General features: G+C 37.6%; 1 protein-coding gene across 4 annotated transcripts in view; it reads left to right on the forward strand.

Moving 5' to 3' along the window:
- Positions 1-22,848, forward strand: part of DOCK7 (dedicator of cytokinesis 7) — a 210,501-nt gene that overhangs the window by 132,053 nt on the left and 55,600 nt on the right. For all 4 annotated transcript variants that reach the window (XM_082834071.1, XM_082834067.1, XM_082834068.1 and 1 more), the window contains 4 exons: positions 6,315-6,485; positions 8,706-8,845; positions 14,855-15,024; positions 16,019-16,173. In XM_082834071.1, coding sequence (XP_082690197.1) covers positions 6,315-6,485; positions 8,706-8,845; positions 14,855-15,024; positions 16,019-16,173 — 636 coding nt within the window. The remainder of the gene's footprint in view (positions 1-6,314; positions 6,486-8,705; positions 8,846-14,854; positions 15,025-16,018; positions 16,174-22,848) is intronic.

Raw genomic sequence — 22,848 nt, forward strand, 5'->3', positions numbered from 1 at the left:
AGCATTCTTTCATGTGTTTGTTGGCAGTCTGTATATCTTCTTTGGAGAAATGTCTATTTAGGTCTTCTGCCCATTTTTGGATTGGGTTGTTTGTTTTTTTTTTTATTGAGCTGCATGAGCTGCTTATAAATTTTGGAGATGAATCCCTTGTCAGTTGCTTCATTTGCAAATATTTTCTCCCATTCTGAGGGTTGTCTTTTGGTCTTGTTTATGGTTTCCTTTGCTGTGCAAAAGTTTTGAAGTTTCATTAAGTCCCATTTGTTTATTTTTGTTTTTATTTCCATTTCTCTAGGAGGTGGGTCAAAAAGGATCTTGCTGTGATTTATATCGTAGAGTGTTCTGCCTATGTTTTCCTCTAAGAGTTTGATAGTTTCTGGCCTTACATTTAGGTCTTTAATCCATTTTGAGCTTATTTTTGTGTATGGTGTTAGGGAGTGATATAATCTCATACTTTTACATGTACCTGTCCAGTTTTCCCAGCACCACTTATTGAAGAGGCTGTCCTTTCTCCACTGTACATTCCTGCCTCCTTTATCAAAGAAAAGGTGACCATATGTGCGTGGGTTTATCTCTGGGCTTTCTATCCTGTTCCATTGATCTTTCTGTTTTTGTGCCAGTACCATACTGTCTTGATGACTGTAGCTTTGCAGTATAGTCTGAAGTCAGGAAGCCTGATTCCTCCAGCTCCTTTTTTCGTTCTCAAGATTGCTTTGGCTATTCGGGGTCTTTTGTGTTTCCATACAAATTGTGAAATTTTTTGTTCTAGTTCTGTGAAAAATGCCAGTGGTAGTTTGATAGGGATTGCATTGAATCTGTAGATTGCTTTGGGTAGTAGAGTCATTTTCACAATGTTGTTTCTTGCAATCCAAGAACATGGTATATCTCTCCATCTCTTTGTATCATCTTTAATTTCTTTTGTCAGTGTCTTATAATTTTCTGCATACAGGTCTTTTGTCTCCTCAGGTAGGTTTATTCCTAGTTATTTTATTCTTTTTGTTGCAATGGTAAATGGGAGTGTTTTCTTGATTTCACTTTCAGATTTTTCATCATTAGTGTATAGGAATGCCAGAGATTTATGTGCATTAATTTTGTATCCTGCTACTTTACCAGATTCATTGATTAGCTCTTGTAGTTTTCTGGTAGCATCTTTAGGTTCTCTATGTATAGTATCATGTCATCTGCAAAAAGTGACAGCTTTACTTCTTCTTTTCCAATTTGGATTCCTATAATTTCCTTTTCTTGATTGCTGTGGCTGAAACTTCCAAAACTATGTTGCATAAGAGTGCTGAGAGTGGGCAACCTTGTCTTTTTCCTGATCTTAGTGGAAATGCTTTCAGTTTTTCACCAATGAGGACAATGTTGGCTGTGCGTTTGTCATATATCGCCTTGATTATGTTGAAGAAAGTTCCCTCTATGCCTACTTTCTGCAGGGTTTTTATCATAAATAGATGTTAAGTTTTGTCGAAAGCTTTTTCTGCATCTATTGAGATGACCATATGGTTTTTCTCCTTCAGTTTGTTAATATGGTATATCACATTGATTGATTTGCGTATATTGAAGAATCCTTGCATTCCTGGATAAACCCCACTTGATCATGGTGTATGATCCGTTTAATGTGTTGTTGTATTCTGTTTGCTAGTATTATGTTGAGGATTTTTGCATCTATGTTCATCAGTGATATTGGCCTGTAGTTTTCTTTCTTTGTGACGTCTTTGTCTGGTTTTGGTATCAGGGTGATGGTGGCCTCGTAGAATGAGTTTGGGAGTGTTCCTCCCTCTGCTATATTTTGGAAGAGTTTGAGAAGGATAGGCGTTAGCTCTTCTCTAAATGTTGGATAGAATTTGCCTGTGAAGCCATCTGGTCCTGGGCTTTTGTTTGTTGGAAGATTTTTAATCACAGTTTCAATTTCTGGGCTTGTGATTGGTCTGTTCATATTTTCTATTTCTTCCTGATTTAGTCTTGGCAGGTTGTGCATTTCTAAGAATTTGTCCATTTCTTCCAGGTTGTCCATTTTATTGGCATAGGGTTGCTTGTAGTAATCTCTCATGATCTTTTGTATTTCTGCAGCGTCAGTTGTTACTTCTCCTTTTTCATTTCTAATTCTATTGATCTGATCTTCTCCCTTTTTTTCTTGATGAGTCTGGCTAATGGTTTATCAATTTTGTTTATCTTCTCAAAGAACCAGCTTTTAGTTTTATTGATCTTTGCTATCGTTTCCTTCATTTCTTTTTCATTTATTTCTGATCTGATTTTTATGATTTATTTCCTTCTGCTAACTTTGAGGTATTTTTGTTCTTCTTTCTCTATTTGCTTTAGGTGCAAGGTTAGGTTTTTTATTCGAGATGTTTCCTGTTTCTTAAGGTAGGATTGTATTGCTATAAACTTCCCTCTTAGAACTGCTTCTGCTGCATCCCATAGGTTTTGGGTCGTTGTGTCTCCATTGTCATTTGTTTCTAGGTATTTTTTGATTTCCTCTTTGATTTCCTCAGTGACCACTTTTTTATTAAGTAGTGTATTGTTTAGCCTCCATGTGTTTGTATATTTTATAGATCTTTTCCTGTAATTGCTATCTAGTCTCATAGCATTGTGGTCGGAAAAGATACTTGACACAGTTTCAATTTTCTTAAATTTATCAGGGCTTGATTTGTGACCCAAGATATGATGTATCCTGGAGAATGTTCCATGAGCACTTGAGAAAAATGTGTATTCTGTTGTTTTTGGATGGAATGTCCTATAAATATCAATTAAGTCCATCTTGTTTAATGTATCATTTAAAGCTTGTGTTTCCTTATTTATTTTCATTTTGGATGATCTGTCCATGGGTTATGTGTTGAGGTGCTCCTATGTTGGGTGCATAAATATTTACAATTGTTATATCTTCTTCTTGGATCGATCCCTTGATGATTATGTAGTGTCCTTCCTTGTCTCTTGTAATAGTCTTTATTTTAAAGTCTATTTCGTCTGATATGAGAATTGCTACTCCAGCTTTCTTTTGGTTTCCATTTGCATGGAATATCTTTTTCCATCCCCTCACTTTCAGTCTGTATGCATACCTAGGTCTGAAGTGGGTCTCTTGTAGACAGCATATATATGGGTCTTGTTTTTGTATCCATTCAGCCAGTCTGTGTCCTTTGGTCAGAGCATTTAGTCCATTTACATTTAAGGTAGTTATCGATATGTATGTTCCTATTCCCATTTTCTTAATTGTTTGGGTTTGTTATTGTAGGTCTTTTCCTTCTTTTGTGTTTCTTGCCTAGAGAAGATCCTTTAGCATTTGTTGTAAAGCTGGTTTGGTGGTGCTGAACTCTCTCAGCTTTTTCTTGTCTGTAAAGGTTTTAATTTCTCCATCAAATCTGAATGAGATCCTTGCTGGGTAGAGTAATCTTGGTTGTAGGTTTTTCTCCTTCATCACTTTAAATATGTCCTGCCAGTCCCTTCTGGCTTGCAGAGTTTATGCTGAAAGGTAAGCTGTTAACCTGATGGGGATTCCCTTGTGTGTTACTTGTTGTTTTTCCCTTGCTACTTTTAATATGTTTTCTTTGTATTTAATTTTTGACACTTTGATTAATATGTGTCTTGGCGTGTTTCTCCTTGGATTTATCCTGTATCGAACTCTCTGTGCTTCCTGGACTTGATTAACTATTTCCTCTTCCATATTAGGGAAGTTTTCAACTATAATCTCTTCAAATATTTTCTCACTTTCTTTTTCTCTTCTTCTTCTGGAACCCCTATAATTCGAATGTTGGTGCATTTAATGTTGTCCCAGAGGTATCTGAGACTGTCCTCAGTTATTTTCATTCTTTTTTCTTTATTCTGCTCTGCAGTAGTTATTTCCACTATTTTCTCTTCCAGGTCACTTATCCATTCTTCTGCCTCAGTTATTCTGTTATTGATCCCTTCTAGAGTATTTTTAATGTCATTTATTGTGTTGTCCATCATTGCTTGTTTCATCTTTAGTTCTTCTAGGTCCTTGTTAAATGTTTCTTGCATTTTCTCTATTTCCAAGATTTTGGATCATCTTTACTATCATTATTCTGAATTCTTTTTCAGGTAGTCTGCCTATTTCCTCTTCATTTGTTAGGTCTGGTGGGTTTTTATCTTGCTCCTTCACCTACTATATGTTTTTTTGTCTTTTCATTTTGCTTATCTTACTGTGTTTGGGGTCTCCTTTTTGCAGGCTGCAGGTTCGTAGTTCCCGTTGTTTTTGGTGTCTGTCCCCAGTGGCTAAAGTTGGTTCAGTGGATTGTGTAGGCTTCCTGGTGGAGGAGACTATTGCCTGTGTTCTGGTGGATGAGGCTGGATCTTGTCTTTCTGGTGGGCAGGTCCACGTCTGGTCGTGTGTTTTGGGGTGTCTGTGGACATCTTATGATTTTAGGCAGCCTCTCTGCTAATGGGTGGGGTTGTGTTCCTGTCTTGCTAGTTGTTTGGCATAGGGTGTCCAGCACTGTAGCTTGTTGGTCGTTGAGTGAAGCTGGGTGTTGGTGTTGAGATGGAGATCTCTGGGAGATTTTTGCCATTTGATATTACGCGGAGCTGGGAGGTCTCTTGTGGACCAGTGTCCTGAAGTTGGCTCTCCCACCTCAGAGGCCCAGCACTGACTCCTGGCTGCAGCACCAAAAGCCTTTCATCCACACGGCTCAGAATAAAAGAGAGAAAAAGTAGAAAGAAAGAAAGAGGAAGGAAGGAAGGAAGGAAGGAAGGAAGGACGGGGATAAAAGAAAATAAAATAAAGATAAAATAAAATAAAGTTATCAAAATAAAAAATAATTATTAAGAAAAAAAATTTTTTTAAAGTAAAACAAAACGGACTGGTAGAACCCTAGGACAAATGGTGAAAGCAAAGCTATACAGACAAAATCTCACACAGAAGCATACACATACACACTTACAAAAAGAGGAAAAGGTGAAGAAATCATAAATCTTGCTCTCAAAGTCCACCTCCTCAATTTGGGATGATTCGTTGTCTGTTCAGATATTCCACAGATGCAGGGACATCACGTTGATTGTAGAGATTTAACCCGCTCGCTGCTCCTGAGGCTGCTTGGAGACATTTCCCTTTCTCTTTGTTCGCACAGCTCTGGGGGCTCAGCTTTGGATTTGGCCCCGCTTCTGCGTGTAGGTCGCTGGAGGACGTCTGTTATTTGCTCAGACAGGACGGGGTTAAAGGAGCCGCTGGGGGCTTTGGCTCACTCAGGCCCGGGGGTGGGAGGGGCACGGAGTGCGGGGCGAGCCTGCGGTGGCAGAGGGTGGCGTGACATTGCACCAGCCTGAGGCGCGCCGTGCGTTCTCCCGGGGAAGTTGTCCCTGGATCCCGGGACCCTGTCAGTGGCGGGCTGCACAGGCTCTCCGGAAGGGGGGTGTGGATAGTGACCTGTGCTCGCACACAGGCTTCTTGGTGGCGGCAGCAGCAGCCTTAGTGTCTCATTCCCGTCTCTGGGGTCCGCGCTGCTAGCCGCGGCTCGCGCCCGTCTCTGGAGCTCCTTTAAGCAGCGCTCTTAATCCCCTCTCCTCACGCACCAGGAAACAAAGAGGGAAGAAAAAGTCTCTTGCCTCTTCGGCAGGTCCAGACTTTTCCCCGGACTCCCTCCTGGATAGGCGTGGTGCACTAACCCCTTCAGGCTGTGTTCACCCAGTCGTCTCCCTGCGCTCTGACCGAAGCCCGAGCCTCAGATTCCAGCCCCCGTCGGCACCGTTCCTCTGTGGAAATCTCTCCGCTTTGGTCTCTGCACCCCTGTTGCTGTGCTCTCCTCCGCGGCTCCGAAGCTCTTCCCCCCTCCGCCACCCGCAGTCTCGGCCCGCGAAGGGGCTGCCTAGTGTGTGGAAACCTTTCTTCCTTCACAGCTCCCTCCCACTGGTGCAGGTCCCGTCCCTATTCTTTTGTCTCTGTTTATTCTTTTTTCTTTTGCCCTACCCAGGTACGTGGGGAGTTTCTTGCCTTTTGGGAGGTCTGAGGTCTTCTGCCAGCATTCAGTAGGTGTTCTGTTGGAGTTGTTCCACATGTAGATGTATTTCTGATGTGTCTGTTGGGAGGAAGGTGATCTCCGCGTCTTACTCTTTCGTCATCTTCCCCCTCTCTCTCAGCACCTTATTTTAAAGGTAGTAATGTTTTCCCCCAAAGCAGTTATTCTGTCGAATACAGGGGTTTCTCACACTCAACAATGACATAGACTAAGAGGAAGAAGCTATTTCCTCCTTCTTAGCCATCTCCCTTTAATTTAGGAATCACTTTAATTCTTTAATTCATCATTCTGGTATTGGTAGTAGAGAAATGATATGTTCAATTGGTGTTTTCTTATTTATGCAACGCTTACAAGGTATCTTCAAAGCTTTATTCATTACCAACTCCAAGTGTCTTGGTGTCCCTGAGGCTGGATTTTCTGCGCATCATCTGCAGCCATGAGCACTATGTTACCTTAAACTTACCCTGCAGCCTGCTAACTCCACCTGCGTCACCATCACCTTCTGTTTCTTCTGCAACATCTCAGGTATGCAAAATGTATGAAAACAAATTTTTTTAAGTCCAGACTTGTGGAAAAAGCATTCTAAACACTGGAAAACATGAAAAGTAACACTGTTGAATAATAACTGTGATAGGCTCCATAGTAAGTGCTTTATAAGTACTAAATGGTTAAGTACTTTATAAGTATTAATCATTTACTCCTCACAGGAACTCTAGGAGGTAAGTTCTATTATTATCCCCATTTTACAGGTGAAAAAAATTGAAACACAGAAAGGTCAGTAACTTACCCAGGGTCACATATAGTAAAAATTGGCAGATCTAGGCTTTGAACCATGGCACGTGTTGGCTTATTCTAGGGCCCAAGTTTTAACCACTTTGTTGTACCCCTCTTACCGATTCAGGCACAAGGGAGTGAATTCAGCTACATAAACTCACTTGATGTTTTCACAGGTTGGGTTTTTTTGAGGCAGACACAGACTGAGTTTGGGAGACAAGGTATTTATTAGATGTCAATACCTGTGAAAGGAAGGGGAATGAAGCATAATTTAGCAGAGAAAGAAGTCAAACTGCAGTGCAGTCCTGGCAAAGCCCTACCTGCCTCTCTTGTATCCAGAGAACCCAAAGGAAACTAGATGGGTGTTTATGGATTTTCACAGGGTGCCTAGTAGTTGCTCTAAAGATGACAAAGGGTTATCGTAGCAATTATTATGTGTCCTGTCATACAGATTGAAATGAAGCGATTTTGTGGTTTTCATATCAGAGAAGCCTGGATGTTCCCTCCTAGTGAAACATCTTTTTCCTATATAATTCCTAAGGCACACAAGCTACTTCCTTAAGCTCTTAATGTCTAAAGTCAAAGTTGATATGAACTCTTTATAAGTTTATTTTTGAGATATTTAATTCTTGAAAGTAATTCCCTATACTAGATCAACCTCAGATGTTTGATAAACTAAATTTTAAACTTTACTCAGAAAGAGTAGAAAACATCAGAGAACACCCCCAACTTTTCATTTTACCTTTGCAAAAATTCGTAAGGATCAGCCTGTTTCCACATACTTTTACCTGGCTAGGACACACTTCTTCCAATAACAAATGAGGCTAGTCTTTTGCTCCCTTCCCCCATCCTCTGTCAAAGATGTGGCTACACAGTCAAGTACAAATTAATCAAAGGTACAGTTCCTAAAACCTTTAATGAAACACATTTGTTTACACCTGACTCCCTGCTGAACATCTCATTCAGCCAAGAAATTAACAGAATTTCTTCCATTATCTCGTTCCCTACTTTCTCATCTAACTGCAGAATTTTCAGATTCTAATAGATGACAGAGACATCACTCTTTGGGAAGTGGGGGCAAGGATAGTTTTATATGCTTATTAGGAAGATGATTTCTCCATAGAGAAATCTGAAGTCTGTTCTTCTAAGAAACCTCGCATGGGCAGTCTTGAATATGGATTAAGGATGACGAGATTGAGGACATTCTTGCCTTAAGCATCTTGTGGTGGGGGGGGGGCGGGATGCTATTTTACAGTATTAAAAAACTCTTAAAAACTCAGTGAGTGGACCAAAAAAGACAGTAATTTTCTGGAGATAGTGTTTTCCCTGAAAAACAACTTCATAGTATTTGAAATTTCTCTGGAAACCCATAGATAGCCTTGACTATGAATATTTCTCTTGTACTCAGCAGTGAGTACATAATGTATCATACGGATTTAGTTCCTTTTTTCCCTTCAGAGTATGATATTGAAACATTAAGTGGCTAAAAGTATAAAGGAAAAAGCAGATGAAAAAATTTTAATATGAGAAAAAGGAAATTGAAAATAATTTAAAATGTTATTTCATCATAGTTTCCTATACCAAAAGTAAGAGCAGTTACTTTCTCCAATGTTAATAATAGTAATGTAAAAATAAACTTAAAAAGTTTATCTCGGGCTTCCCCGGTGGCGCAGCGGTTGAGAGTCTGCCTGCCGATGCAGGGGACACGGGTTCGTGCCCTGGTTCAGGAAGATCCCACATGCCGCGGAGCGACTGGGCCCGTGAGCCATGGCCGCTGAGCCTGCACGTCCGGAGCCTGTGCTCCGCAACGGGAGAGGCCACAGCGGTGAGAGGCCCGCGTACCACAAAAAAAAAAAAAAAAGTTTATCTCACTTTCAGATAATGCTCACATCTCATTTGTTGTAGTGCTCTGTCTATAGAATGTTTTGTTGCATAGCTGTTATAGTTTTGTTCTACCTCACTCCCAAACAGAGTTCTGGATTTTCCACCACTGTGCAAGACCAGAAGATTGCAAATATGTTTGAATTGTCTGTGCCTTTCCGCCAGCAACATTATTTGGCAGGACTTGTGTTAACAGAGCTGGCTGTCATTTTAGACCCTGATGCTGAAGGGTGAGTAGACCAGTTTTTGCCGTGTAGAATATTAATTTGATTTTGGACAATGGGACAGAAGTATCCACTTAACTTCCTAGGAATCACAAGAATACTGTTTACCACTCTTCTTCTACTTCTGTGTTCACTAAGTTCCATACTCATGTTATTTCTATATTTCATCAGTTTTAAGACAGACATTTTTTGTCATCTCTGAATTTGATGTTTGTCTTGAAATCAACATTGCATCATGGTTTAGTTGGTGGCCTTTTTTTCCTTCTTAGTAGTACATAAAATATTTGTGCATATTAGTAGATGGACTTTTAGATTTGCTGATATACAGCAGGCACATTTCAGTTAAGTAGACTAATCTGTTTGATTCCTTGTGAGGAAAATTTATGATTTGCCATCATACTCTGTAGCATGTACTTCAAAATTTGCTCTATAAACAAATGTCCTTAGGTTTTAGAAACTTCCAAAATTGTGTATACATTCAAAGAATTACTGGAAATTGATATAGTAAGAAGAGTATATTGTCTGATGATTTGAATTTATAGAAATAGCTTTTCTATAAATGTGTTGTGATCTAAGATCCATATAGGGTATTTCTATGTTAACAGCTATTTTCAAAAATCTGAATGACTGTAACTCATTTGGGTAATAATTGCTTTTTTTCCCCATGATAGTATCATTAGGAGTTTGTAATGCAGTTTAACCTGAAGTAAGAGCTCCAGAGAACAAAAGGAGATACTTTTGAGCAGGTTTTTTAAGAATCCTATGATGTATTTGTTGAACGAATGAAAAAGGATGCTTGTAAAGTTCTTAGCGATAGGGACATGGTTAATGCTTAGTAAACTGTCAAAGGCTAAAGCTTCTGCAAATGAAAGGCATGAGTTTTTTTCATAACAGCAACTTCTTGCATTAGGAATATAGTTTTAAGAAGCAGTTTTTCACTCTGTGCTCTGCAGAACTGTAAGGTTGTGAAAAGGTCCTTAATGTGCTTCCATGTAGGATGGGGTTGGGGTGTAGACATTGGAGTATGGAGAGGACAGACTAAGTGGGTGAAACCCTGGGTCTCCCACCCCTGCTTGCCACCACTCTTATATTTTGCCATTGATAAATGAATATAATGTCATTGGGGGGGAAGGATCCATTGTTTGAAAAAATCACTCTGAAAACAACTTCTAAACATACTACCTTTCTTTAATAACTGTTACATCTCAATCATTTGACTCTATATTTCCAGTATTTTTACTTGATACATCAGGATAAGTTTGGTTACCAGAAACAGAAAACCTTTCTTCATACTGGCTGGCTTTATTAAAGGAAGGATATTTATTTTTTCATAATTGGAAGAAAGGTAAGGTTTTTAGCACACTATAATCAGCAGCTCAATAATGTTATCAGGGTTCTGTTTCTTTATATCTCTTACTTCTATAGAAACCCCTCAGCTTTATCCTGAGGCTAGTGTGCCTCTCATGACTGTGAGATAGTTGCTCTGGCAATTGAGCTTAGATTATTACTTGTTCATGTCCAGCAGAGGACAGAGGGAAAAAAACCCTCTTTCAAGCATGCAGTGCACATCTTTTCTTTGGACTGATTTGGCTCACTTGCCTATCCTGTACTGTTACAGTCACCAGAGCAATGCCAGGTTCCTGGATGGATTAGATCACTTCTACTCAAATGTGGTGCTTAGACTGGTTTTGGTTCATGGGTGGTTTGTTACAAAGTAGAAGGTAAGGACCTCATGCCTAAATGTAAATCAGCTGTCACTAAAAAGTGTTCAGTTCATATGATATTTTTTTTTTTGTAGACCTTCTCAGTTAAGGAAGCAATTAGTTAATTAACATTTATCTCTTCTCACACTGATAGTGAAACAGCTCTACTGACTGTCTGCTTTAAGTAGCAGGGCTAGTCTGATTGGATCTATCTACTTCAGAAACTGGGGGAATGGAGTCAGCTTCCCCTGAGTCACAGGGGCAGGAACGTATACCCGAAAATTTTTACATTCTATTAGGAAGGAAGACAGGGGAAGGAGATGTTGTGTAGGTGTTCAGCAGTGTCTGATAAAAAATAGAGAATTCTAACAGTCAACTATTTTTGTGATGAGGTTTCTTTCTCACATGAAGGATCAGTTCTATTAAAATAGGTACATTTCTGTGGAACAATATAGGACCTATGAAAGACTTCTTTTTTATCTCTTCCAGCTGGTCTTCAGAGTTGGTCCTTTGACACTTGGAAAGATTTTCTATCAAGTCTGAAAGCCATGATAACTGTGTTCACTACTACTTTGTCTATTGAGTTAAAAAAGATAACTGGAAGAGCTTTAAATAGTAATATACAGGATTATAAGCTTTTACTGTTGCTTGTTTCCTCCTTTTCTCACTGTTTCCCGCACCCAGTCCATTAGCAAATACCTTAATACTATCTCCAAAATATATCCCAAGTTTAGCTACTTCTCTCTGTCTTCACTTCTGCTCCGCTAATCATGCTTCCATTCTTCCCTCCCTAAAATCCCTTTTCTACCCAGCAGCCTACATGGTCTTTTAGAAATGAAAATTAAATTACGTCACTTCCTTGCTTAAAACTCTTTAATGTGTTTAAAAGCACACTTAACTTTTAAAATAGTTAAAAGTGTGTGCTTTTAAAATAGCATTTAAAATAAAATTCAGACTTAATAATGGACCTCAAAGCCCTATATATCTAGCTGTTGTCTACACTGCCACTCTCTTCCCTCCTCACATACTAAAATCTAGCCGTCCTGGCCTTCTTTTTGTTTCTCTAATGGGCCCAACCCAGTCCCACCTTAGGGCCTTTGGACTAGGACTTTTCTCTGCCTGAAGCAATGCTGAAATTACCCTAAGATCTCCACATAGGCATTTCCTCCTTGTGGTTCTTCAGGTCTCCACTCAAAGAGTATCATCTACTCACTGAGACTGTCATTGGCCACCCAATCTGAATTATAGCTGTGTTGCCGTTGCCACAATTATTCTTAACCAGATAAGCCTGTTTTATTTTCTACAAGGCACTTACCTGAAATTTGCTTGTTTGTTCATTATCTGTCCCCTTCCCTTAGAATGTGAGCTCAAGAGAGCAGGCACTTTCTTATTCACTGCTGTATTCCCACTGCATTAGAATTGTGTCTGGTACAGAGTGGACACTTGATAAGTATATGTTAACTCAGTGAATGAATGATTGACTATGAGAGACTCACATCTCTAAGTTTTACATTCTTCTTATATTTACATAGGTAAAATACAACATGCATTTGTTAGATAGACCCTTAAGAGGATTGTTTTTCTTTTTATTCCTTCTGCTTGCTAAGTAATCAAAAATAATTCCTTGAGTAGCAATAATATGTTCTAATATTGTTTTAAAAATTTATTTATTTAATTTTGGCTGTGTTAGGTCTTTGTTGCTGCATGCAGGCTTTCTCTAGTTGTGGTGAGCGGGGGCTACTCTTCATTGTGGTGCGTGGGCTTTTCATTGCGGTGGTTTCTCTTGTTGCAGAGCACAGGCTCTAGGCACACGGGCTTCAGTAGTTGTGGCGCGCAGGCTCAGTAGTTGTGGCGCACGGGCTTAGTTGCTCCACGGCATGTGGGATCTTCCTGGACCGGGGCTCAAACCCGTGTCCCCTGCATTGGCAGGCAGATTCTTAACCACTGTGCCACCAGGGAAGCCCCATATGTTCTAATAATGACCAAAGATTTGCTCTCTAGAAATTTTCATTGCAGTTAGAAAGTTACAACATTGAAACAGGATACTATGGTTAAATGCAAATTTTGTAGTACAGACCTAGTTTTGAAGAAGATTAGCACCTTTATTATAGCATTTGTAAAACTGAATTATTATTTTTGTGTCTGTGTTTCTCTCTTGCTAAAGCAAGCTCTTTAAGAACAGGGACAATGTCTTATCTCCAACATCTAGCATAGGATATGACAGGTCCTGCATATGTGTGTGTGTGTGTGTGTATGTGTATAATGGCTGAATGTGACTGAGTAATGTAGACACATGAAAAGGCTTCATGAAGACCAGTGGGTAGAGTTTAGATAGGTTGAAGTCTGGCGCTGGTAGCTGCTGAGAGATGTTAAATATATACCCAGGTTTGGGAATCATCACTGATGATACAAGTTGAAAGGGAGAACATAAAAGGCAAATGATCAGAATCTGAGACTTGGGAAGAATGATGGAGAATATGAGGAATAATGGGAACTCTTTGGAGAAAACACTGAGAAGAAAACATAAAAGATGACAAAGTGTCAAGTAGAGAGCTAGAAAATGAAATCTGAGATATGTCCATTAGATGGAGTTCTTGACAGTATTTAAAAATATACTTACTGAATAAAAACTGGAAGGAAGAAGAATCTCCAGGTAGATTTCATATATAGCTACGTAAAATGGTAGATAAGCTAAAGAGCCCCGGAGGAAGAATACCTGGTTTCCAGTCCTAGCTTTTAAATATGCTGTGTGAGCTTAAAAGAGAAAAGCTAATATTTACTGAAAAAGGCAGTGTGCAAGGCACTGTGCTAATAAGCATGTTACATAAATTATGTAACTTAATTTTCACAGCCACCTTATGAGGTAGGTTATTACCTTCATACATAGATAGGGAAACAGAGGTTAAGTATCTTTGGAAAATCATTTAGCTATTAAATGATGAAAGGGGTACAATACCATGTGGTAAGCATTCAAAAACTTTGTTTCAGAGAAAGAGAGTAGATATTAGGAAGTAAATGGAAAAAAACGCTTGATATATACTGCACATTCAGGAAGTTTATTACTAGAGAAATCATATAATAGTTTATTACTAAGAGAAATACTATAAATAAGCCAGAGCAAACTAGTTTCAAGTGAACATGTATTTTCAAGATAGGAAAGAAGGGAAGAACTTAGTGAGGAAGGACACTGAAGCTATTGAAGAAAGAATTTTTTCTGAGATGAAAGGAAAGATGATTTGGTAGCTATAAAGATGGAGATGTGTTAAAAGACCTGGCCAGAGCAAATTCAGAACGGCTTTTCTTTCCTAAAAGAAAGTTGGAGGTAAGATCTTCTATTGAGATTGATGGTGAGAGGCTTAAGGAGAGAGAATAAGATCTGAAACAGCTGCCAGATACAGCATTAAGGGCAGTTGAAATTGGATGAATTTTTCTTTAGAATGTTTTTCATAGTCAAAGCAGCTTCAGTCTAAGAAGAGAAGCCAAAAAAGTGTGAAGATGAGAGTGATCCTTGCTAGTGTATTAGCCAGTTGAAACTTGGGATTGGGAGTCTAGAAAGTTGTAAGGGCCCAAATGAGCAAGGAAGTTCAGTTTAAATAGAGATGTCGAAGGCAATCCTAGCCATGGACTACATAGCCCATTAGGTAGAGAATTTTTCTTTTAGATAAAGGAAATAAAAGTTTATTTTGGTTAAATGTGAAAAGATTTTATTTGATGGAATAAAATTTACAACTACTTAAAATTTACTTTTTTTTTTTTGCGGTACGCGGGCCTCTCACTGTTGTAGCCTCTCCCATTGTGGCCTCTCCCGTTGCGGAGCACAGGCTCCGGACGCGCAGGCTCAGCAGCCATGGCTCACGGGCCCAGCTGCTCCGCGGCATGTGGGCTCTTCCCGGACCGGGGCACGAACCTGTGTCCCCTGCATCGGCAGGCGGACTCTCAACCACTGTGCCACCAGGGAAGCCCCTACATTTTTTGCTTTAAAATATAACCGTAACTGGTTTTAAGTTATTTAATATTAAAATGCCCTAAGGAGTTAATGAAAAAATATTCGGATTTACTCTTAAATGAATTTGTATATTATTTCCTTTTCCCTCAGTTCTTATTTTGTACAGCGAGATATTAATTTTTTTTATTTTTTGGACATTGATTAATTTTAAAATGAGAAGTGTTTTATAGGAATACATGCAAATATGTGGCAAAGTTAAGAAGCTGAATAAAGTGGTTCAGTACCATGACTTACTGTTTGCTCTAAAGATATTAACTAATCTCTGTGACCTTACTGCAGCTGCTTCTTCATCTTCTTTTTAAATAGACTGTTTGGATTGCATAAGAAAGTCATCAATATGGTACACAATTTACTATCCAGTCACGACTCAGACCCACGGTACTCTGACCCCCAGATAAAGGCTCGGGTGGCTATGTTGTATCTACCTCTGATTGGCATTATCATGGAAACTGTTCCTCAGCTGTATGATTTTACAGGTACTTAGTATATTTAAGACAAACTAAAGGCAAATCTCAGTGTTTAAAAGTATTAGAAAATATCTCAAAGGTGATCTTATTTTAGGAAAAGAAATATAAGGAAACTTACACTGACATATGTACACTGTAAATACATAACGCATTTCTGAAAAACTTTTGACTGTGTGAGAAAATTCACTGCAAGGTTTCTGTAAGCATTTCTTATGACAAATTTTTAAATAATGATTTTATAGCATTTCTATACCTACCTATTAGGAAATAGGGTTTTTTTGTGTGAGTGTATACTGTTCATCTGAAAAAAACAATATGAGAAAACTTGCTAGATGTCCACCACCCTCAGTCTCAATTTTATTCATATACATAAAATTGAAATTAATATTCACCTGAATAACAACAATGATGTTTATTGCTAATACTGGGTTAATAAGTTGAAGTTTTGTTACTTTTTAAAAACTGGAACCCACAAAGTTTTATTCCTCTTGCTTTCCATTATTAGAATTTACTTAAATTCCTTCATTTGCCTTAGAGAAAACACTGTAGGTTGCATTTGAACTAGCAATTAACCTAATAAACTACTTCCAGTTCAACTAAAAAAATTTTACTGGTATCTAATATGTGTTATCAGTAGGTGCTGGTGATATAAAAATAGCAACTCTTTCCCTTTGAGAGACTAATAGTAGAGTAGTTTTCCCAGTATTTTGATCACTAAAGCAGGTTTCCTTATCTGAAGGCAGAAATTTATATTATTATATCTTCTTTTACTAGCAAGTTAAAGTTCTCTACAAAACTATAAATATTACTACAGGAATGAGTTAATGTTTAAAATATTTAAATTATTTTTTTAAAAGAAGTAAATATAATGATAAGCAGTATATGTTAATAGGTTTTTCTTTAAAGAGTAAAGGAGAATAAGAAAGGGAATTGCTTGCTCAATAGCTGTTAATTAAGCTAAACAGAAGTTTTCTTTATTTATTTTTGGGTGATTTTTTTCCAGAAACTCACAATCAACGAGGAAGACCAATCTGTATAGCCACCGATGATTATGAGAGTGAGAGCGGAAGCATGATAAGCCAGACAGTTGCCATGGCAATTGCAGGAACATCAGTTCCTCAGCTAACAAGGCCCGGCAGTTTCCTCCTCACATCAACGGTAAAAACAACCCTCCTACAGAAGTTTTATCTGGAAAGACAGATATTTCCAAGGATATACCCTTTAATAACAGATTATTGTACTAGCTGATGCAGAAGTACTCTGAGTTTTATTTATTTTGTGGAAACATTAAGGTTTTGAGAATATTGCCCATCTTGTACTAAGTTGTTTTTAAAATTAATTACCTCAAGCTTTATGGTATAAAGCTCTATATTCTGTCATTTAGAGTTTTGAAGGTTGCCTTACTTATAGCCTATTTTCTTCATTTTTAAAATCCATTTTATTCTTTGTCAGCCCTAAGAAATAGTCTCAGTTATTTAGCAGTTGAGAATATTTATTTTTAATCTGTGAAGATTTATACTTTTTCATATTTAAATAAATTGATATTCATTCAGCCCTGTAATTTTCCCCTCTTAAAGAGGGAAGAACAGGGAGGCAGGGAGTAAACAAACTTAATAAAACAAGATCAACTTCTAAAAGTTTTAGATGACTTCTTTCAGAAAACTGCAATCGTATTTATGGAAGCTAGCTAACTAGACAACTTTTTTAAAAGTTTTATTGAGATAATTTACATTTCAAAAGATTCACCCATTTTAAATGTACAATTTCATGGTTTTTAGTATCTTTACAGAGTTATGCAGCCATCACCACAATCTAATTTTAGAACATTTCCATCACCCCAAAAAGAACCCTGAAGCCTGTTAGCAGTCACCCTCTATTTCCACACAGCACCAACCCTAGGCAGCAACTAACCTACTTTCTGTCTGTATAGATTTGCCTGTTCTGGACATTTCATATAAATGGAATTATAGACTGTGATCTTTTATGTCTGGCTTCTTTCACTAAGCATAATGTTTTTGAGGTTCATTCATGTTGTGACATGTATCAATACTTCTTTTTTTAATGCCAAATAGTATTCCTAAATATTGATAGACCAGATTTTTATCCATTTATGAGCTGATGAACAGTTGAATCATTTCCACTTTTTGGCTGTTAGGAATAATGCTGCTATGAACATTTGTGTACATGTCTTTGTGTCCACATATGTTTTCATTCCTTTGGGGTAGATACCTAGGAATGGATTTGCTGGGTTATATTGTATCTCTATCTTTAACATTTTGAAAAACTTCTAAACTTTTTCAAAGTGGCTGCTCCATTTTAAATTCTCACCAGCAATGAATAAAGGTTCCTGTTTCTCTAAATCCTCATTGACACTATTATCTCTTTTTTATTATATATACTTCATACCTTAGTGTGTATGAAGTGGTATCTCATTGTCATTTTGATTTGCATTTCCCTAAAGTCTACTGATACTGAGAGTATCTTTTCATTTGCTTATTGGCACATCTTTTTGTATATCTTATTTAGAGAAAAAGTCCATTCAAATCCTTTAATGTTTTAAAATTGTGTTATTCATCTTCTTATTATTGAGTTGAAAGAGTTTTTTATATATTCTGGATATAAATTCCTTATCAGATATGTGATTTGCAGATATTTTCTCCTGTGGATTATCTTTTCCCTTTTTATTTCCTTAAATATTTATTTATTTATTTATTTATTTGTCTGTGTTGGGTCTTAGTTGCAGCATACGGGATCTTTCATTGCGGCACATGGGCTTCCAGAGCGCGTGGGCTCTGTAGTTGTGGTGCATGGGTTCCAGAGCGCGTGCGGTCTGTAGTTGTGGCGCACGGGCTTAGTTGCCCCGCAGCATGTGGGATCTTAGTTCCCCGACCAGGGATCAAACCCGTGTCCGCCTGCATTGGAAGGCAGATTCTTAACCACTGGACCACCAGGGAAGTCCCTCTTTTCACTTTCTTGATGCTGTCATTTGAAGTGCAAAAGTTTTTAATTTTGATGAATTCCAGTTTTTCAGTGTTTTCTTTTACTTGCTTTTGCTATTGTAGATACAAAATAATATATAAAGTACATATATAGTTAAAATGTAATAATAGAAGAAACAGCAGTGTACCTATCACTCAGCTTCAGAAACAGAACATTGCAATTTCCTTGGAAGTTCCCAGTTTGCCATCAGTTCAATCCCTTTCTCCCCTCAAAATGACCACTATTCTCAGTTTTGTTGACCTTGTTTTTCATTTTTTAAAACCTTGCTTATGTGAAATATACCACAAATGAAAAAGTACATGAAACATAAATGTAAATGTTTACAAAAGATTTTAAAATGAATATCTTTGTAACCACAATTCAGGACAAAATATAGAACATTGACCACCTTCCAGAAATCCTTGGCCTGCTGTTTTCCACCACAGCTATCCACCAAGCCACCCACTATCCTAACTAATGAAGTAATTGCATAATTTTGTTAATAGTTTCACCATCTAAGTTTGCATCCCTAAATACTATAGTTTTACATTATGTCTTTAATATTCCTCCAGGTTGTAAAATATAGCTGTAATTCACTGATTTTTCATTTTGGCATGATATTCCATTGTCTGACTATAGATCAATTTGTTTACCCATTCTATTGATAGATGCATAAATGGTTTCTGATCTTTGGTTACAAATAACAGTCTTATAGATTCTTCTGTATGTTTCCTGTCTGCATGTACACACTTTTATTTAGGGTATTTCTTAGGAGTGGAATTCGCTGGGTCATATATGTGTACCCTCTTCTATACTAGATATGCCATGTTTTCCAAAAGATTTGTCTTAATTTTTATTTGCACCTGCTATATGAGAGTTTCTGTTCCTTCATATGTTCGTCCATCTGCACATTTAATTTTTTGTCAATTTGGTAATATATCATTATATCTCATTTTAGCATCCATTTTCCTGATGTCTTATGAGGGTGTGCACTTTTTCATATAAATGGCTATTTGGAGTTTTTCTTTTGAAGTATCTAGAGTTTTTTTGCCCATTTTCCATTGGATCTTCTGCCTTTGCTTGTAATTTATAGTAGTTTACATGTCTGGATCAAGCCCACTGTCAGTTATAAGTGGTTCAAAGATTTCTTTCTTTTTTTGTGGCTTGCTTTTTCATACAGTTAATTGTGAATTTGGTGATAAGTGTCGTATTTTAAAGTAAGATTGTATTGAATCTATGGATCAGTTTTTGGGAAAATTAATATCTTTACATGCTTGAATCCCCAAATCCTTGAATATGTTACATCTCCTCACTATTTAGGCTTTCCTTAGTGTCTACACATACATAAACTTTTATAGCTTTCAACAGAGGCCCAGAACATCCTTTGTAGGTGTATAGTTGGTCATTGATATTTTAAAAATATTTTAGTAATATTATAAAATTATATAATATGATAATGTATATGACACATAAATTTTGTATATATAACATTATATTCTTATAGTCTCATAAATGTCATCGTTTTCAAATATTGTTTTCTAATTGTTGATTGCTATTTTTTTTTTTTTTGGCCATGCCATGCGGCTTATGGGATCTCAGTTCCCTGACCAGGGATTGAACCTGGGCCACGGCAGTGAAAGTGCCAAATCCTATTAGACTACCAGGGAACTCCCTAATTGTTGATTCCTTTTATGTGGGCATAGAATTGATTTTGAACAATGTTTATTTCCAGCAGAATGACTAAACTAATAACAGAGGTATAGATTTTTTTTTCTATATACACAATCATATCATCTGGCAGTTTCATTTCTTCCTTTCTTTTTTTTCCCCATAACTTATTTACTGGCTAGAAACTTGAGTACAATGTTAAATAGAAGTAGTGATAGTTGGCATCATTAAAGGGGAACCTTGCAACATTTCATTCATTTTTTTTTTTTACATTTTTATTGGAGAATAATTGCTTTACAATGGTTTGTTAGTTTCTGCTTTATAACAAAGTGAATCAGTTATACATATACATATGTTCCCATACCTCTTCCATCTTGCATCTCCCTCCCTCCCACCCTCCCTATCCAACCCCTCCAGGTGGTCACAAAGCACGGAGCTGATCTCCCTCTGCTATGCAGCTGCTTCCCACTAGCTATCTATTTTACATTTGGTACTGTATATATGTCCACGCCACTCTCTCACTTTGTCACAGCTTACCCTTCCCCCTCCCCATATCCTCAAGTCCATTCTCTAGTAGGTCTGTGTCTTTATTCCTGTCTTACCCCTCGGTTCTTCATGACATTTTTTTTTTCTTAAATTCCATATATATGTGTTAGCATACAATATTTCTCTTTCTCTTTCTGACTTACTTCACTCTGTATGACAGACTCTAGGTCCATCCACCTCATTACAAATAGCTCAATTTCGCTTTTTATGGCTGAGTAATATTTCATTGTATATATGTGCCACATCTTTATCCATTCATCCGATGATGGGCACTTAGGTTGTTTCCATCTCCAGGCTATTGTAAATAGAGCTGCAATGAACATTTTGGTACATGACTCTTTTTGAATTATGGTTTTCTCAGGGTATATGCCCAGTAGTGGGATTGCTGGGTCATGTGGTAGTTCTATTTGTAGTTTTTTAAGGAACCTCCATACTGTTCTCCATAGTGGCTGTACCAATTCACATTCCCACCAGCAGTGCAAGAGTGTTCCCTTTTCTCCACACCCTCTCCAGCATTTATTGTTTCTAGATTTTTTGATGATGGCCATTCTGACTGGTGTGAGATGATATCTCATTGTAGTTTTGATTTGCATTTCTCTAATGATTAATGATGTTGAGCATTCTTTCATGTGTTTGTTGGCAGTCTGTATATCTTCTTTGGAGAAATGTCTGTTTAGGTCTTCTGCCCATTTTTGGATTGGGTTGCTTTTTTTTTTGTTATTGAGTTGCCTGAGCTGCTTATAAATTTTGGAGATGAATCCTTTGTCAGTTGCTTCATTTGCAAATATTTTCTCCCATTCTGAGGGTTGTCTTTTGGTCTTGTTTATGGTTTCCTTTGCGGTGCAAAAGTTTTGAAGTTTCATTAAGTCCCATTTGTTTCTGTTTTTATTTCCATTTCTCTAGGAGGTGGGTCAGAAAGGATCTTGAAGTGATTTATGTCATAGAGTGTTCTGTCTATGTTTTCCTCTAAGAGTTTGATAGTTTCTGGCCTTATATTTAGGTCTTTAATCCATTTTGAGCTTTTTTTTGTGTATGGTGTTAGGGAGTGATTTAACCTCATACTTTTACATGTACCTATACTTTTACATGTACCTATCCAGTTTTCCCAGCACCACTTATTGAAGAGGCTGTCCTTTCTCCACTGTACATTCCTGCCCCCTTTATTAAAGAGAAGGTGACCATATGTGTGTGGATTTATCTCTGGGCTTTCTATCCTGTTCCATTGATCTATCATTCTGTTTTTGTGCCGGTACCATACTGTCTTGATTACTGTAGCTTTGTAATATAGTCTGAAGTCAGGAAGCCTGATTCCTCCAGTTCCGTTTTTCTTTCTCAAGATTGCTTTGGCTATTCGGGGTCTTTTATATTTCCATACAAATTGTGAAATTTTTTGTTCTAGTTCTGTGAAAAATGCCAGTGGTAGTTTGATAGGCATTGCATTGAATCTATAGATTGCTTTGGGTAGTAGAGTCATTTTCACAATGTTGATTCTTCCAATCTAAGAACATGGTATATCTCTCCATCTATTTGTATCATCTTTAATTTCTTTCATCAGTGTCTTATAATTTTCTGCATACAGGTCTTTTGTCTCCTTAGGTAGGTTTATTCTTAGATATTGTATTCTTTTTGTTGCAATGGTAAATGGGAGTGTTTTCTTGATTTCACTTTCAGATTTTTCATCATTAGTGTATAGGAATGCCAGAGATTTCTGTGCATTAATTTTGTATCCTGCTACTTTACCAAATTCATTGATTAGCTCTAGTAGTTTTCTGGTAGCATCTTTAGGGTTCTCTATGTATAGTATCATGTCATCTGCAGACAGTGACAGCTTTACTTCTGGTTTTCCGATTTGGATTCCTTTTATTTCCTTTTCTTCTCTGATTGCTGTGGCTAAAACTTCCAAAACTATGTTGAATAAGAGTGGTGAGAGTGGGCAACCTTGTCTTGATCCTAATTGTAGTGGAAATGCTTTCAGTTTTTCACCATTGAGGATGATGTTGGCTGTGGGTTTGTCATATATAGCCTTTTTATGTTGAGGAAAGTTCCCTCTATGCCTACTTTCTGCAGGGTTTTTATCATAAATGGGGGTTGAACTTTGTCAAAAGTTTTCTCTGCATCTATTGAGATGACCATATGGTTTTTCTCCTTCAATTTGTTAATATGGTGTATCACGTTGATTGATTTGCGTGTATTGAAGAATCCTTGCATTTCTGGAATAAGCCCCACTTGATCATGGTGTATGATCCTCTTAATGTGCTGTTGGATTCTGATTGCTAGTATTTTGTTGAGGATTTTTGCATCTTTGTTCATCAGTGATATTGGCCTGTAGTTTTCTTTCTTTGTGACATCCTTGTCTGGTATGGTATCAGGGTGATGGTGGCCTCGTAGAATGAGTTTGGGAGTGTTCCTCCCTCTGCTATATTTTGGAAGAGTTTGAGAAGGATAGGTGTTAGCTCGTCTCTAAATGTTGGATAGAATTCGCCTGTGAAGCCATCTGGTCCTGGGCTTTTGTTTGTTGGAAGATTTTTAATCACAGTTTCAATTTCAGTGCTTGTGACTGGTCTGTTCATATTTTCTATTTCTTCCTGATTCAGTCTTGACTGGTTGTGCATTTCTAAGAATTTGTCCATTTCTTCCAGG

Source organism: Leucopleurus acutus (assembly GCF_964270905.1).
Source record: "Leucopleurus acutus genome assembly, chromosome: 2".
Classification (NCBI taxonomy): domain Eukaryota; kingdom Metazoa; phylum Chordata; class Mammalia; order Artiodactyla; family Delphinidae; genus Leucopleurus; species Leucopleurus acutus.